Source organism: Anomaloglossus baeobatrachus, chromosome 5, assembly GCF_048569485.1.
Source record: "Anomaloglossus baeobatrachus isolate aAnoBae1 chromosome 5, aAnoBae1.hap1, whole genome shotgun sequence".
Lineage (NCBI taxonomy): Eukaryota > Metazoa > Chordata > Amphibia > Anura > Aromobatidae > Anomaloglossus > Anomaloglossus baeobatrachus.
In genome coordinates, this window is record NC_134357.1 from 538,158,160 (window position 1) to 538,176,812 (window position 18,653).

An 18,653-nucleotide genomic window follows, 5' to 3' on the forward strand; every position below is an offset into this window, starting at 1 on the left:
TATATAACCTTTCTAGACAAAAGGATTGATTCAGATAACGTTATGATTAAGGGCGTCAAGCCAGAAATGCGTTAACGTCTTCTGTGCACTGTCTGATTTTGCACAAATAAATTACCATTAGCACTCAGCTGGATCAAGCCTTTTGTTTATTGCTGTGCGGCCAGAGCAGGGCCGGTGTACGAGCCTGAGGCACGGTGAGGTCAGGTGGTGGTGAGCTGGATTTTTTTAAATAACCTTTCTAGCCCAGAGAGGCAGGCCATGAAAGATTACATTGCTGAGAGCCTGGAGAAGGGACATAACAGACCCTCTTCTTTGACCATGGCAGCAGGGTTCTTCTTCGTTAAGAAGAAAGACGAGGGTCTCCGCCCTTGTTTTTATGGGGGAATTAAATCAGAATACCATCCGAGACCCTCAACTTCTCCCTCTGATTCCCATATACAACCAGAATGTGGGAGTTAAGTTGTTCTCCAAATTGGACTTAAGGTGTACAATCTGGTTACAATCACAGAAGAGGATGATCAGTTCTGGGTGTATATTGCTAATCCCGGCCTAACAGTCCCTGTATACATTAGTATAGATAAAGAGATCTTTAGAAAAAGTATTTCTAAAGATCTTTTACCGTATGCTAATGAGCTTTGCTAGACGCCCCCATTAGCATGTTAGTATGCCCCTGTGGTTGTGCTAACCTGCTAATGAATGCGTAGCGTCAGAGGATGAGCTAACTCACCTCTCCGCCGCCATCGCCGCCCAACGCTAGATTTCGGCTCAGTGCGCATGACCCCGGAGTTTGGGTCATGCGCACTATGAAGCCGGGTGTACGCGTCCTGGCTTCAAACTGAAGTAGTGCGCATGACAGAAACATCGGGGTCCTGCGCACTGAGCTGAAATCCAGCATCGGACGCGTTGACAGCGGAGAGGTGAGTGAGATCATCCTCTGACGCTGCACATTCATTAGCATGTTAGCATGCCCTCAGAGACGTACTAACATGCTAGCCAGGGGAACTAACGCCCAGGGGACTAGTGCCCCTGCTCATTAGTACACGATATAAGAGCTTTAGAAATGCTTTTTCTAAAGATCTCTTTATCTATGCTAGTGTATACAGGAATGATTAGCCAGGGATTAGCAATATACACCCAGAACTGCTCGTAGTTCTGGGTGTATATTGGACCTGACAGGTTCCCTTTAATACACCTGAAGGACATTTTGAAAGTCTGGTCATGCTATTTGGTCTCACTAATGCCCCTGCCTTTTTCCAACATTTTGTGAATTTTCACTAATTGGTGGGCAGGTTTGTGGTGGTTTATTTGGACGATATCTTTATCTACCCAATATGGAGACATCAGATACATGTAAAACAGGATCTACAGATTTTAAGGTCTAACAAATTGTATGCCAAACTGGAGAAGTGTGTTTTCGCTGTCCAAGAGGTACAATTTTGGGGATACCTGTAGTAGTCTTCAGGTTTACAGCGCGTTCTAAGGTTTACCAATTTTTACCGGAAATTTATTCAGAACTATTCGGTAAAGCCTCTCATTGACATGTCAAAGATAGTAACAGATTTCTCTAAATGGTCAGACTCCACCAGCAGACTTTTTCCTCTTTAACAAGATGTTTTCCACAGCACCTATACTATTTCAGCCTGATGTTTTGCAGTCTTTTATCGTGGAGGTCGATGCATCTGAGGTGGGGCTTGGGGCTGTGTTTTCGCAAGATCCGTATCCCGGTAAATGGCGTCCTTTGTGCTTTCTTTTCCAAGAAATTGTCCTCGGTCGAGAGAAACTATGATGTTGGCAATGGAGATCTTTTGGCAATTAAGCCTGCTTTCACATTGCATTGAACAGCATCCGTTGCTATCCGCCACCTTGAGGAATTACGGTAACCGTTGCAGGAAACCATTTATTTCTCATAGGCTTCTATTAAGGGCGGATTGCAACGGATGGTCTTGCGTTGCATCTGCCCCGCGGCGCATCAGTTGTTTTGTCGCTGACCGTCAGTGACCGTCGGGCGGAAGGAAAGCAGAATGTAGCGTTTTTTGTTGCTGTAAAAAAACGCACTCCGCAGGATTCCGTTGGGATCGTTGCGAGGCATCATGAATGTCTATGGTGCAGGATTCCGTCACGTTCTACTGAGCATGCTCAGCATGTCCAGCAGAATGTTCTAAATCATTTAAAAGCACTCCTGCTCTGTCTGTCTGTCTGTCGGTCCGGTCGGTCTCTCTTATCTCTCGGACGGTCTATCTCTCTCTCTCTCTCTCTCTCTCTCTGTCAATGTCTCTCTCTCTCTCTCTCTCTCTGTCAATGTCTCTCTCTCTGTCTCTCTCTCTGTCTCTCTCTCTCGGTCTCTATGTCTCTCTCTGTCTCTCTCTGTCTCTCTCTCTCGGTCTCTCTGTCTCTCTCGGTCTCTCTGTCTCTCTCGGTCTGTCCCTCTCTCTCGGTCTGTCTGTCTCTCACTCTCTCGGTCTCTCTCTCTCTCGGTCTGTCTCTCTCTCTCTCTCTCGGTCTGTCTCTCTCTCTCTCGGTCTGTCTCTCTCTCTCTCGGTCTGTCTCTCTCTCTCTCGGTCTGTCTCTCTCTCTCTCGGTCTGTCTCTGTCTCGGTCTGTCTCTGTCTCTCTCTCTCGGTCTGTCTCTCTCTCTCTCTCGGTCTGTCTCTCTCTCTCTCGGTCTGTCTCTCTCGGTCTGTCTCTCTCTCTTTCGGTCTGTCTCTCTCTCTCGGTCTGTCTCTCTCTCTCTCGGTCTGTCTCTCTCTCTCTCGGTCTGTCTCTCTCTCTCTCGGTCTGTCTCTCTCTCTCTCGGTCTGTCTCTCTCTCTCTCTCGGTCTGTCTCTCTCTCTCGGTCTGTCTCTCTCTCTCGGTCTGTCTCTCTCGGTCTCTCTCTCTCTCTCGGTCTCTCTCTCTCTCGGTCTCTCTCTCGGTCTCTCTCTCTCGGTCTCTCGGTCTCTCTCTCTCTCGGTCTCTCTCTCTCTCGGTCTCTCTCTCTCTCGGTCTCTCTCTCTCTCTCTCTCTCTCTCGGTCTCTCTCTCTCTCTCTCGGTCTCTGTCTCTCGGTCTCTCTCTCTCTCTCTCTCTCTCGGTCTCTCTCTCTCTCTCGGTCTCTCTCTCTCTCTCGGTCTCTCTCTCTCTCGGTCTCTCTCTCTCTCGGTCTCTCTCTCTCTCGGTCTCTCTCTCTCGGTCTCTCTCTCTCTCTCTCGGTCTCTCTCTCTCTCTCTCGGTCTCTCTCTCTCGGTCTCTCTCTCTCTCTCTCGGTCTCTCTCTCTCTCGGTCTGTCTCTCTCTCTCGGTTTCTCTCTCGGTCTGTCTCTCTCTCTCTCGGTTTCTCTCTCGGTCTGTCTCTCTCTCTCTCGGTTTCTCTCTCTCTCTCGGTCTGTCTCTCTCTCTCGGTCTGTCTCTCTCTCTCTCGGTCTGTCTCTCTTGGTCTGTCTCTCTCTCGGTCTGTCTCTCTCTCTCTCCCTCTCTCTCTCGGTCTGTCTCTCTCTCTCTCGGTCTGTCTGTCTCTCTCTCTCTCTCCCTCTCTCTCTCGGTCTGTCTCTCTCTCTCTCGGTCTGTCTCTCTCTCTCTCGGTCTGTCTCTCTCTCTCTCGGTCTGTCTCTCTCTCTCTCTCGGTCTGTCTCTCTCTCTCTCGGTCTGTCTGTCTCTCTCTCTCTCTCTCGGTCTGTCTGTCTCTCTCTCTCTCTCTCGGTCTGTCTGTCTCTCTCTCTCTCTCGGTCTGTCTCTCTCTCTCTCTCTCGGTCTGTCTCTCTCTCATACTCACCGATCACTGGCGTGGCGCTGCACGGCTGTCACACTTCTCTGGTGGATTCTCCTCTTTTGAAAATGCCAGTCGCTCATTATTCCATCTAGTATTCACTGCTTCCCCCGTCCACCGGCGCTTATGACTGGTTGCAGTCAGACCCGCCCCCACGGTGAGTGACAGCTGTCTCACTGCAACCAATCCAACTAATCACAGCTGACGGTGGGCGGGTCTATATAGTGCAGTACAATAAATAAATAATTAAAAAAAACGACGTGCGGTCTCCCCCAATTTTGATACCAGCCAAGGTAAAGTCACACGGCTGAAGGCTGGTATTCTCAGGCTGGGGAGCCCTACGTTATGGGGAGTCCCCCAGCTAAAAAATATCAGCCAGCAGGAGCCCGGAATTGCCGCATCCATTAGATGCGACAGTCCCGGGACTCTACCTGGCTCATCCCGAATTGCCCTGGTGCGGTGGAAATTGGGGTAATAAGGTGTTAATGGCAGCACATAGCTGCCACTAAGTCCTAGGTTAATTATGCCAGGCATCTATGAGGCACCTCCAATGATTAACCTGTAAATGAAAGTAAATAAACACATACACCCGAAAAAATACTTTATTTGGAATAAAAGACAAAAAAACACCCTCTTTCACCACTTTATTAATCCCCAAATACCTCTCCAGGTCCGACGTAATCCAAAAGAGGTCCCACGATGCTTTCAGCTGTGTTACATCGGAAGCTGACAGGAGCGGCAGTAGAACACCGCCGCTCCTGTGAGCTCCACGCAGAAACTGAAGTGAGTCGCACTGTCAGCGGGGACGTCACTGAGGTAATACCGGTGCGTGTGCGGTGATGATGGGTGCAGTAGTGCCAGGGTGTGTGCGGCGATGATGGGGGCGGTAGTGCTGGTGTGTGTGCGGTGATGATGAGTGCGGTTATGATGGGGGCGGTAGTGCAGATGTGTGCGGTGATGATGAGAGCTCGCTCTTTCTCTCTCTGCTGTAACGCAACGCGTTATTTCACAGGAATCCGTTGCCTTTATTATGACACTATTTACAACGCATCCGTCACATGCGTCACACAATGCATTGTGGCGGATGCCATTCAACGCAAGTGTGAAAGTATCCTAAGTTAGCTTTCGAGGAATAGCGCCATTGGCTGGAGGGGGCAGTTCATCCCATTACGGTAATCACATGCCATAAAAACCTGTCATATCTCGAGTTTGCCAAATGTTCCAGGCAGGCCAGATGGCCTTTGTTTTTTACCAGGTTTATTTTACTGTCACTTACTATCCAGGGAATAAAAATATCAAAGCAATGCATTATTCCGGAGCCTCCCTGGTACCGTGTTTTTCCAAAAATCATCTTTCCCCCAAAAATATGCCCTAGCAGGAATTTTCAGCATTTTCGGTGTAAGGCTTAAATATAAGCCCTACCCGGAAAATAAGCCTAGTTGCAGTTCAATAATAAAGTGTCCGTGCAGCTAAAAAAGATAAAGAATACTGCAGAACACTTCATTATAGAACAGGGGTCTCAAACTCGGATGGGTGTATGGGCCGCACAGAGGAAAAAAATAATTTGGGGGGCCATATTCTTTGGAGGTCAAAGTGATATTTTTATTGGTACCATATTTTTTATTTTTTTTTTTTTACACTCCTTTGGATCACTGATTTTGAACATTTTTCACTTGTTTAATATAATAAATGTGCACATTCTTTGTTTAAATATATATTAAAAAAAAAATGTGATGGTGAAAAAAAGTCATGCCTTTTTTTTTTTTATATTTTATCCCTTTCTTGTAACTAATAGTGTTACAATTATCACTATATAGAAATTTTGGCCAACATCTTTTAGTAATGTTCCCCATCTTGTTGTAATGTGTCCAGCCTTGTCCCCCATCTTATAGTAATGTTCCCCATCTTTGTCCCCTTGTAGTAATCTCCCTATCCTGTAGTACTGTCCCCATCATCTAGTTGTCCCATTCTATAGTAATGTGCCCATCCTACAGTAATGTCCCTATCCTATAGTAATGTCCCCAGCCTTATCCCTATCCTATAGTAAAGTTTCTCATCCTTGTTCCCTTGTAGTAATGTCCCTATCCTGTAGTACTGTGCCCATCCTATAGTAATGTCCCTATCCGGTAGTACTGTGCCCATTCTATAGTAATGTCCCTATCCTGTAGTACTGTGCCCATCCTATAGTAATGTCCCCATCCAATAGTATTATGCCCATCCTTGCAATGTCCCCATCCTTTAGTAATGTGCCCACCTTGTCCCTATTCTATAGACATGTGCCCACCTTGTCCCCATCCTGTAGTCATGTGCCCACCTTGACCTTATTCTGTAATCATGTGCCCACCTTGTCCCTATTCTATAGACATGTGCCCACCTTGTCCCCATCCTGTAGTCATGTGCCCACCTTGACCTTATTCTATAATCATGTGCCCAGCTTGTCACTATTCTATAATCATGTGCCCACCTTGTCCCCATCCTATAGTCATGTGCCCACCTTGTCCCTATTCTATAGACATGTGCTCACCTTGTCCCCATCCTGTAGTCATGTGCCCACCTTGACCTTATTCTGTAATCATGTGCCCACCTTGTCCCTATCCTATAGTCATGTGCCCACCTTGTCCCTATCCTATAGTCATGTGCCCACCTTGTCCCCATCCTGTAGTAATGTACCCACCTTGTCCCTATTCTATAGTAATGTCCCCATCCTGTAGTAATGGGTGGTGACGGTGGCGGCAACAGAAAGTGGGCAGGGGCAGTGGCTATAACTTACCGATCACTCTCAGCTTCCACAGACTCTGGAGTGAAGCTGAGGGGGCGGTCTCTGGCCCCAGATCCACAGTGATTGGAGAGATCGGTCACAAGGCCGGTCTATCCAATCAGAGCTGGGGGCGGGTGAAACTGAGGTCACCCAGCTCCAGCCAATGATCGGTGCTACAGCTGCACTGATCATGGCTGGATTTCAATGTTTCAGCCGTTTTCAATGGCTGAAACATTAGTGGCTGTGATTGGCTGAGCGGCGTTCGTCAGCCAATCACAGCCTCCGTAGGTCCGGGGAGGAGACGCCACCCCTCCTGAGGTCCCCTCCCCCCCGAATCTAAGGTATTTGCAATGCAAAGCGATCGCAGCCACCGGGGCTGTGATCTCGCCATGACATACTGGGTATGTCATGGGTCCTTAAGTACCAGGGAGCCATGATATACCCAGTACGCATAGGTCGCTAAGGGGTTAACGTCCAACACACACACACACACACACACACACACAATTCTTCTCACCTGTCCCGCACTCCCTCGGCTCCTCATCTCTGCTTCGTGCGGCCCCCAGACCCGTGCCCCTGTTACTATCGCGGCCGATGCAGGGGCCGCAGCCCCTGTCAGTGATTTCTGTCACATGATTGTTTTGCCGGTGCGAGAGCACAGAGTCCTTGACTCAGATCAGCGCCGGCAAAACATTCATCTAACAAAGTGCAGACAGTGGCTGCGGCCCCTGCACCGGCCGCGATAGTGACAGGGTCCCGAGCCTGGGGGCCGCAGGAAGCAGCCTGACGGGCCGCATGCGGCCCGCGGGCCGTGTGTTTGAGACCCCTGTTATAGAAAGTAGACAGCCCCAAAAGAGAGAAAATAGAAGACCCCACAATCATACTCGCTAGATGTTGAACGGGAGGACCCGCAGTGGAAGACACACCCACACACATCAGATCTCGCACACAATCCTATCGCACACCCTCACACATCAGATCGCACACACACATAAACATCAGATCACACACAAAATCACACATCAGATCGCACAGACAAACTCACCACATCCGATGATACCGATTGCTTTAAGCTGGTAGAGAATCCTGGAAAACAGAGTGGTGGAATGCATAGAGGACCTGCAGTGGAATGTGCCAATGTGTTCCATCACTGAGTCATCCATGCTTTCCATCGCAGGTCCTCTCGCTCCACTACACTGTGTCCCATCTTCCCCTGCTGGATGGAAGCAGTCAGTATCTCCAGATGTGGTGAGTGAGTGTGTGTGTGCGATCTGATGTGGGATAGTGTGTGTGTGTGTGTGTGTCTGTATGTGTGTGTGCGCGCGCGGTCTGATGTATGTGAGTGTGTCGGCCAGAAGCAGGGGAGGACCGCGTGGGTCAAACCTGCTGGGAGAGCCCGCCGAAGATCACAGGGGGACCTAGGGGCAACGCAGACGTCCAGGGTCTGTTAAGTATGTTTCTTCTGGGAAGCGGGTCTGCTTTTGTTTTTTAGGGGGGGGGACTTACCCAACCATTTTTCCCCAAGAATAAGCGCTAGGGCTTATTTTTGGATAGGGCTTGTGTCGGCAAAAAAAAGTATGACTGTCCTATTTTTGGAAAAACATGGTAGTAGTGATCATGTGAACCTGGTACTCATTTTGCAGAATGTGGTGGTTGTCTCGGCCTTGTGTCCAGACCTGGAGGGGGAGGTGTTGGAGACTCAGGGGGACGCCCCGACATCTTGCCCTTCAGGGATGTTGTTCGTGCCACCCAATTTGCATTGTAAACTAATTGGGGGACATCACAATTCTGTACTTTCGGGTCATCTAGGTAGTAAAGCAGCCTCGGACCTCCTTTCTCGTCATTTTTGGTGGCCGAGGTTGCATCAGGATATGGTTAACTATGTGTCTGCTTGCAGTATTTGCGCACACTCCAAAGTACTGTATTTTTCGGACTATAAGACGCACCGGACCATAAGACGCACCCTGATTTTAGAGGAGGAGAATAGGAAAATAAAACTTTAAGCAAAAAAATGTGGTCATGACACACTGTTATGGGGCTGCTGCTGACACTGTTATGGGGGTAATGTCCCCTAATTCTCTACTAAGGTACCCCATCCTGGTAATGATCCTCCTGCCTTGTGTATGATCCTGCTCATATTCCCCCATCCTGCTCATATACTCTCATCCTGTTCATATACCCCATCCTGTTCATATACCCCCATCCTATTGATATACCCCCCATCCATCCTGCTCATATTCCACTTCCATCCTGCTCATATACTCCCATCCTGCTCATATACTCCCATTCTGTTCATATACCGTATCCCCATCCTATTGATATACCCTCCATCCATTCTGTTCATATACCTCCATCCTGTTCATATACCCCCCATCCATCCTGCTCATATACTCCCATCCTGCTATATGCCCCCATCGTGCTCATATACCATCCTGGTATATGGCCTGTATCCTATAGCACAGAGAAAAAAAATAAACGTTTATACTTACCTTTTCCTCACTCCCTCCAGCACCGATCATCTTCCTCTCTGCGCCACTGACCTGTGTGTGTGGAGCCATTCCCCTGCAGCATCGCGATGTCTTCCTGTCTGTGCTGATCAGCTGATCGGCACAGATCAGGTGACCGGTACAGACAGGAAGACATCGCGTGCTGCAGGGGGACGGCTCCACACACGGGGACAGGTGAGTACACTGATTCACTGCACCCCGCGCTGATGATGATGCACGGGGAGCAGTGAATAGAGCCGCACATGATCACTCCAGGCTGTAATTGCCAGGGGTGATCATGCGGACCGGCTCTTTACTATGCGCGCGTCCCCACTCGTCCTCCTGCCCACCTGTCAGCGCCGGCTTCTGTGCTGAGAAATGGGCGGGAGGATGGGCGTGCATATGTAATGAGCGGGCTCACGTGGTCACGGCAGGCTGCTACAGCCTGCTCGTGCCCCCGATGACCCGCTCCACCGCAGAACCCTCATTCCCGGCCGCAGCCCTATAGTCAGACCATAAGACGCACCCCCAACTTTCCCCCAACATTTGGGGGGAAAAAAGTGCGTCTTATGGTTCGAAAAATACGGTAAGGCATAGACGTTCATTGGGATCTCTCCTGCCATTGGCTATCCCAAATAGACCATGGGCGCATTTATCCATAGATTTCATTACTGACCTGTCTATGTCTTTGGGAAAGACTGGTTTTGGTGATTGTGGATAGGTTCAGTAAGATGACACATTTCATTGCGATGCCGGCACGTACGAATGTCAAGACTCTGGTTCAGATGGTCATCAATGACATTATGAAGTTCACGAGATTCCTTCCAATGTGGTCTCAGATCGGGGAACCCAGTTTTTTTCCAAATTTTGGAAAGCATTTTGTGCGCGACTAGAGGTGCAGTTATTTTTCTTTTCTGTCTCCCATCCCCAGTCAAATGGGAAGACCCAAGCGCATAAATGAAAATTTGGAAATTTACCTTAGATGCTTTGTATCCAAGAACCAGGAGGATTGGGCATCATATTTACCATTGGCCGAATTTGTTTTAAAAAAAAAATCACCTGGAATATACCTTATTTTTCGGAGTATAAGATGCACTTTTCCCTCCCAAAAATTTTGAGGAAAATGGGTGCATCTTAAAATCCGAATATAGCTTTACCTGGACGTCCTGTCTGTGCGGCGGCTGGGTGCCTGTGGCTGCGTGCAAGCGGCCAGGTACCTATGCTTGCGTGCGGGTGGCAGCCGGGTACCTGTGGCTGCGTGTGGGCGGCAGTCGGGTGCCTGTGCGGGCGGCAGTCGGGTGCCTGTGCGGGCGGCAGTCGGGTGCCTGTGTGAGGGCAGCAGCCGGATGCCTGTCGGTGTTGGCTGCCACTCTGTGCGTGCGGGTGGCTGTGCAGCAGATTTCTCAGTGTGTCCGCGGTCTCAGTTTCAAATTATGGCGCCGGATCGGGCGCGTGCGCAGATGGAGCTCTTGGATGAGAGCTCCATCTGCACATGCGCCGCTCCAGACGCTATCATTTGAACTGGGACCGCAGACACTGGGACACTCACCGCACCAGCTTGCTGCACCACTCACCCGCCGCCGCTGCTGCCGCCACTACTGACACGCCGCGCCTGCCACCACGGACCCCGGCGAGCCTGCCACCAAGGACCCCGGCCCTGCCACTACGGACCCCACTGCACATGTCACCATGGACCCCGCCGCCACTTACCCGCCGCCAGCTCAACCTCTGCCTCCTGTGACCCCCGCTTCACCACCACTGCTGCCCCCCTCCGGTAAGAGAACACCAGAGTATAAGACGGACCCCATTTTTATTTTTCTACCTTTTTTTTATGTCTAAATTTGGGGTGCGTCTTATAAAGCGAAAAATACGGTACTGGAAAGTCACCATTCTTTGGTGCATATGGTTTTCATCTGCAATTTGGTACCTTTAGTGGTAGGGGTGCTTCGGGAGCTACTGAAGGGGAGCGTTTTGCCTCATCGCTCTCCTCTGTATGGCAAGGGTTTCAGAGTAATTTGAAGTTAATGGGAGACAGATACAAACATATGGCTGACAAAAAATGCTTGCCAGGTCCAGACCTAAGTGTAAATGACTATGCATGATTATCTACTAGGAACATAAAGTTAAAGATTCCTTCCTGGAAGCTGTGACCTAGGTTTAGTGGCCCCTTTAATGATGAGAGAGGATGTGGGTTCCAGCATCGGATGTGAATGCCAAGAGATTAGTTCATCCAGATAGGCTGCGGCCTGAGTGTCCCAAGACCACTTGTAGAAGGGGGATACTGTCACGGGTGTGTCTTGGGTGACAGATGGTCATGCGGTTTCTGGCAATAGAAGGTCACAGCGTTTGGCTGCGCAAAATGCTCTCTGACTTTCTATTGTTCCTGCTATCAGTGTTCATTGTACTAGGTGGCTCCACTGCTGGATTTTCATCCTTTTACTTTTAAGACGCAGCAGAGCTCCTCTTCCCTTCAGCTGCTAATCATCTGTATTTCCCCTTGGGTTTAAGTACTTTCATTTTCCCTGGACTTGTGCTGGTGATATTCAGTTCATTCAAGCTCTGGATGCAAGCAGGCGGCTTGCACTCTGCTGTGGTGATGTTGCTGTAGCTTTGCTGAAATTCTACCTGAATCATCTGTGGATAAATAATTATTTATTTTCATGCACAGTGTCAAGGCTGTGAGTCGGTAAGCTAAACCTTTGACTCAAACTCCAACTCGGACTTAAGGCCGTTTTACACACTAACGCGATGTCGTTGGAGGTCACGGAATTCGTGACGCACATCCAGCCTCGTTAGCGATGTCGTTATGTGTGAAACGCAATTTTACTTACCTTATCGTTGATCATTGATGCGTCGTTCCATTTCCCAAATATCGTTGCTGTTGCAGGACGCAGGTTGTTTGTCGTTCCTGCGACAGCACACATCGCTATGTGTGACACCGCAGGAACGAGGAACAACATCGTACCTGCGGCCGCCCGCAATGAGGAAGGAAAGAGGTGGGCGGGATGTTACGGCCGCTCATCTCCGCCCTTTCTGCTTCTATTGGGCGGCCGCTTAGTGACGCCGCTGTGACGCCGCACGAACCGACCCCTTAGAAAGGAGGCGGTTCGCCGGCAACAGCGACATCGCTAAGCAGGTAAGTCCGTGTGACGGGTATTACCGATGTTGTGCGTCACGGGTAGCGATTTGCCCGTGACGCACAACCGACGGGGCGGGTACGCTCGCTAGTGATATCGGTACCGATATCGCAGCGTGTAAAGTACCTTAGACTTCCACATACATGCCTGTTTGTGATAAATTTACTGTTGTAAAATGGTAACATCAGGCGTTTAATCATTATTATGATGCAATAGTCAAGCTGTTTAGACAGAACATAAAATATATTTATTGAAAGACAAGTTTAGAACACAAAAAACCTTTAATAAATTGTAAATATGCAATACACTATGCAGTAAGTGGGAAAAAAATAGTTTTCAGCAAAAATGTATGGAGTAACAACATTTGTGCAGTCTATGAATTTGTTGTGAGAAATACAAGTAAAATATATCTTTGTACCGTGTTAGCCAGTAGAGATAAAAAAATTGTTTAAAAGAACAGAGTCCTCAGTGGCTGATACCTTTTAATGGCTAACTGAAAAGATGGTAATAATTGCAAGCTTTCGATGAGCAACGTCTATAATGATTTCAGGGTATAAAAGAATTGCCTCATGCACACTCTGTTTTGATGAACGGTTCAAGTTTTCTACTTCTTTGAGAACAAGTGAAAAATTTTATTGAAATATCGTCAGTCTGTTTGCTGTTAAAGTGTAATCTTTTTACCTTCGGCAACTCTTTGCCTGTTCCATGTCGTCCATATACTTTTCAAAATTAAACTCCTCATCTTATGAGGCTGAAGATACGGCAGTAGTAGCACTGGCAGGATTCAAGTCCTCTTGCTCTTGGCAGTTCTGTTGCCCACTCATCCTAACTGCTATCTCAGTCAAAGCTTCTTTTTCTTTAGTAAGCTGTTGATCATCCAGCAACATACTTGGATCCACATACACAACAGCCAGAAGAATTTTATTTTCTAATAGCAGTGTCTCTCTCTGTTTCATTGAAGAGACCGAGAAAACAATCGCAGCATGCTGCGATTGTACTACGAGTCCTGTTTCCCTCGCACCCATGGGGGAGTCTATGGGGCAAGAGAAAAATCGCACTGCACTCGCAGTACACCGGTGTACTGCGAGTGCAGGGCGAGAATGGCAATAGCCAGCAACGGAGGAGATAGGGAGATAAATCCCTTCCTCTCCTCAGCGCTGGTCCGCCCCCCCCCCTCCCCGCAGCTTAGGTCCGATCGCATGATCAGATCTCAGTCGCAGTGACACTTGCATGGCACTCGACTCCTGCTGTGCTGCCTGCGTGAGCCGAGTGTCATGCGAGGATCGCAGTAGATCCTTGTGTGGCCCTGGCCTTAAGAAGTACTTTCCTTAATCCTAGTTTCCTGTTCACTGTAGAGTCTCTAGCAGTTCTGAGATGATTACGGGCATTTTTTGTTTTTGTTTTTACCCTATCTGTAGAGGTGGAGCTTCACTACTTATATCATGTAGCTAAAATGCAGCACAGATTCATCTCCACTAAAAGCCTAGATCCTTTGATCAGGCATAGAACAGATATTTATAGAACATTTCATGACTTTCCCAAATTCTTCTGAAAAAATCTTAATCACATACTGCATTAAACCGCTGTAACCAATGTATTATATATTTTAGGTGTTGGAGACTGTCCATTTTCTACCGACTCTGACTCCACCAACATGGACACTGACTCCAATACTCCGACTCCACAGCCCTGCACGCACTTTGTGTCCTCCTCGTTATCTTCCTTAGTGTTTAGTGGTGTGGACGAAGCGCTCATCCCATCCATTCCCTATTTAGGGCCCAGCACTAGGGATACCTAGGGTCAGGTATCCAGCTCAGCACATAGGTGCGGAACCTATCTAGGGTGGTGAGGCACCCCAGGGACCAGCAGTAGGTTTAGTCAAGGGTCATCATCTCCCCCTTCCCTAGATACAAGGTTTCCCTTTCGCCGTTCACTTGATACTTCCTCGTACCTAGCATGACAGTTCCCACAGTACTGCCGTCCCCCCAACACAGTACCGCCATGCATCCACACACAGTATACAGTTCCCACAGTACCGCCATCCATCCACACACAGTATAATGTTCCCAGAGTACCACTATTTCCTCACTCACAGTGTAATGCTCCCACACTACTGCCATCCCCTCATGCCTAGTATGTTCCCACAGTACCATCCCCCACACACAGTCTAATGTTCCCACAATACCCCAATCCCGCTACACAGTATAATGTTCCCACAGTACCGCCATTCTTCCACACACATCATAATGTTTTCACAGTACCACCATATAGTATAATGTTCCAACAGTATGATGCCAGCCACACCACCAGCTAATAAATAACAAGACAAGAGAGAATAAATCATCTACATGTTATATCTCCTGATATGTTTCCCCTCATTATCTCTAGTAATTGTATTATTACAGCGGATTCTTTATGATGTTACATTGTCATCTTCTTCCCAGTCAGATCTCTACAGTATTAGATCCTCTCAGTGGAGATCTTCTATATAAGAGAATTTTCCTGATTGACTCGTCAAGGATTGATAAGGATAGGGACAAGATGGTGGAGAGGATATTACACCTCACCCTAGAGATCCTCTTCCGGCTTACTGGAGAGGTGAGAGATTCTGATGTCACATTACATCATTCTTATCTATGGGAATAACAGATGGACAGAACTGGAGAGGTGAGGACTCTGGAAATGTCTGTAGTGAGATTTATTACTGTGTCTCTCCATAACCAGGATTACACAGTAGTGAAGAAGACCTCTAGTGAGCGCTGTCAGGCCCCTGTGTCTGAGGGATGGGGAAGACCCCTGAGCCCAATGACAGGGCCTCCACCTCACCCCCTGATACATGAGGACTTCAATGACCAGAAGATCCTAGAACTCACCTACAAGATGATTGAGCTGCTGACTGGAGAGGTGACACTGCTGGGAATGCTGGGACATTATACAGTAATGCTATGAAGGGATCGGGGGTAACGGTATCATTGTATGTGTCAGGTTCCTATAAGGTGTCAGGACGTCACCGTCTATTTTTCCATGGAGGAGTGGGAGTATTTAGAAGGACACAAAGATCTGTACAAGGAGATAATGATGGAGGTTCCCCAACCGCTTACATCACCAGGTAATAGACAGGACTATATTATACACATGGCCTATAATTATCTATATGTAAGGAATTAATTCAATCCCTGTATGTGTTTCCTCCAGTTCTATCCAGTAAGAGGAGAACACCAAAGAGATGTCCCCGTCCTCTTCTTCCACAGGACTGTAAACAAGAAGATCCTAGTGTTCCTCAGGATCATCAGGTAGATGGAGAGAAGGTGTCATAAAATCTCCCCCATGATATGTAGACGATAGTGATAGCGGACCCGGACTGTAAAATTCCAGATCCGCGTGGTTTCAAACGTACTCGGGTGTTCATGTTTTCTAACTTGTTCCCTTCAATACTTGGTGCACTGGAGGGGTTACGGACTAGAGGAGAGGCTGTGGATCCCAGCATTGGATGTGAATGCCAAAAGATTGGTTCATTCATTTTATGATGCCCATCCGGATAGGCCTGGTCCTGAGTGACCACAGACCACTAGTAGAAGAGGAGCTACTGTCACAAGTGACACAGTCATGTGGTTTTTGGCAATAGAAGCTTACAGCGTTTGGCTGCGTAAAATGCTCCCTGACTTTCTATTGTTCCTCCTGTCCGTATTTATTGTACTAGGTAGCTCCTTTGCTGAGTTTTCATCCTTTTTCCTTAAAGACCCAGCAGAGCTCCTCTTTCACCTGCTAATCATCTGTATTTCCCCTTGGGTTTAAATACTCTCAATTTCCCTGGACTTGTGCTGGTGATATTCCGTTCATTCAAGCTCTGGTTGCAGGCAGGCGGCTTGGGCTTGTACTCTGCTGTGGTGATGTTGCTGTAACTTTGCTGAACTTCTACCTGAGTCATCTGTGGATAAGTAGTACATGCACTTTTCCACTGTGTGTCCTCCTTTGTAATGCTCGCCACTGGGGATGGTGCTGCGGCAGGAAAAAGTGGACCCACTAGACCACAGGAAACCCTTTTAATGGGGTAAAGCTGACCACCCCCCCATCATGGCAGGGGCGGATAAAGGAACAGACAGGGCTGATTCTCAAGTGTAGACATGTACCACAAGTGTAGCTTGAGGCAGATACCACAGGCAGTACGAGCAGGCATAGTTTCTAGCACCATCAGGGCAAGACAGACAGGCAGAGTCACTAGCAAGGCAGATGGCATGGCCAGAACGGACAAGGCAGTCACGAGCACCATCATGGCAGGACAGACAGACAGTCACTAGCAAGGTAGATCGCACAGGCAGGATAGACAGGCAGATTCACTAGCAAGGCAGATGGCACAGCCAGGACGGACAGAGTCAATAGTACCAACAAGGCAAGATGGACAGGGACCAGGTACCAGCAGGGCAGGATGAGCTGGAACCAGGTACAGGCCGGACGGGACAGGATAGGCAGGTACAAGTGGGACAGGACAGGCAGGAGATCTGACCACTAACTAGACAGAATGTTATTGACTAAACCTACGGTGTTGAACAAGCACCTCCTCTAGTGGGAGTGTGCCTGAAATACTCAGTGCTTCTTATCAATAGGCTGAGAGGCACTGCTTAGGAGTGGTGCACTGGCTTTTTGAGAGAAGGATAGTGGCGTTCGAACATGTGCTAGGTGTACTTCCAGAGGACCCGTGCCACATGTGGAGGAAGAACCCACATGGAGGAGAGCAGGGACTCTGGGCAGCATGGAAGGAGCCGGCCGCAGCTTATCTCCTGATAAGTTTCCCCTCATTATTTCCAGTAATTGTTTTATTACACAAGATTTTTTATGATGTTACATCGTCATCTTCCTCCCATTAAGGTCCCTACAATATCGGAATCTTTCAGTGGAGATCTTCTATATCAGAGAATTTTCCTGATTGACCCGCGAAGGATGGATATGGACAAGGACAAGATAGCGGAGAGGATAGTACACCTCACCCTAGAGATCCTCTTCCGGCTTACTGGAGAGGTGAGAGATTCTGATGATGTCACATTACATCATTCTTATCTATGGGAATAACGAACAGAACTGGAGAGGTGAGGACTCTGGAAATGTCTGTAGTGAGATTTATTAATGTGTCTCTCCATAACCAGGATTAAATAATTTTGGTAAGGAGATGGATGTTTGAATACCGCGCCAAAGACCACTAGTGCAGGAGATGAATTTAACGTGACTTTATTCCATGTTCAGGTCTACGCGTTTCAGGAGCATCCGCTCCCTTCCTCAGGACAATACAGGCACAAGCAACACAAAATGTTGCTTGTGCCTGTATTGTCCTGAGGAAGGGAGCGGATGCTCCTGAAACGCGTAGACCTGAACATGGAATAAAGTCACGTTAAATTCATCTCCTGCACTAGTGGTCTTTGGCGCGGTATTCAAACATCCATCTCCTTACCAAAATTATTTATCACAGGGATGACTGCTGCCGCTGACCCAGTTTATATGCCTGCATAGTGGTTGTGACTTTCACAACTACACTTGGTGAGTAACCTCTGTGAATCACACCCTAAATTGTTTGTGGGGTAAGACCCTATTGCGCTCTCTTTCCACAGTGTTTTTCACATAACCAGGATTACACAGTAGTGAAGAAGACCTCTAGTGAGCGCTGTCAGAACCCTGTGTCTGAGGGATGGGGAAGACCCCTGACCCCAATCATGGAGCCGCCACCTCATTCCCTGATACAAGAGGACATCAAGCACCAGAAAATCCTAGAGCTCACCTACAAGATGATTGAGCTGCTGACTGGAGAGGTGACACTGCTGGGAATGCTGGGACATAGTACAGTAACGCAATGATGGGATTGGGGAAATGACAGTATTATTGTATGTCAGGTTCCTATAAGGTGTCAGGATATCGCCATTTTTTTCTCCATCGAGGAGTGGGAGTATTTAGAAGGACACAACAAACTGTACAAGGAAATAAAGATGGAGGTTCCCCAGCCCCTCACATCACCAGGTAATAGACAGGACTAAATACACACTGCCTATAATTACCTAAATGTAAAGAATTACTTCAGTCCCTGTATGTGTTTCCTCCAGTTCTATCCAGTAAGATGACAACACCAGAGAGATGTCCCCGTCCTCTTCTTCCACAGGACTGTAAACAAGAAAATCCCAATGTTTCTCAGGATCATCAGGTAGATGGAGAGAAAGTGTCATGAAATCTCCCCCATGATGTATAGACGGTAGTAATGGGCAGACCCGGACTGTAGAAGTTTGGGTCCGCGCAGTTTCAAACGTACTTGTGTGTTCTCAGGAAAATTATCTGGAGCCGGCAACTCTGGAAATAAAAAAATAAATAAAGGAAAAATAAGAATAAATCAAAAGTGCTATATTTACCATGTGCGACTGCTTCTAGGGGCATTCATTCTACGTTCGGGGCCGCTCATTCCGTTCATTAGCCTCATACATATTCACTGCTTCCCCTTTCCACCGGTACTCCCAGCGTCTGTGATTTTCACTTTCAGATTAGTAATGGGGTGGTGT

The 18,653-nt window shown here is 48.0% G+C and overlaps 1 protein-coding gene across 1 annotated transcript in view; it reads left to right on the top strand.

Annotated features, from left to right (window-relative positions):
- The window catches only part of LOC142312195 (uncharacterized), a 102,644-nt gene that overhangs the window by 62,434 nt on the left and 21,557 nt on the right, over window positions 1-18,653 (top strand). Inside the window, exons 11-18 of the mRNA XM_075351096.1 lie at window positions 14,569-14,718; window positions 14,845-15,024; window positions 15,106-15,229; window positions 15,316-15,413; window positions 16,987-17,136; window positions 17,721-17,918; window positions 18,000-18,123; window positions 18,207-18,304. Coding sequence (XP_075207211.1) covers window positions 14,569-14,718; window positions 14,845-15,024; window positions 15,106-15,229; window positions 15,316-15,413; window positions 16,987-17,136; window positions 17,721-17,918; window positions 18,000-18,123; window positions 18,207-18,304 — 1,122 coding nt within the window. The remainder of the gene's footprint in view (window positions 1-14,568; window positions 14,719-14,844; window positions 15,025-15,105; window positions 15,230-15,315; window positions 15,414-16,986; window positions 17,137-17,720; window positions 17,919-17,999; window positions 18,124-18,206; window positions 18,305-18,653) is intronic.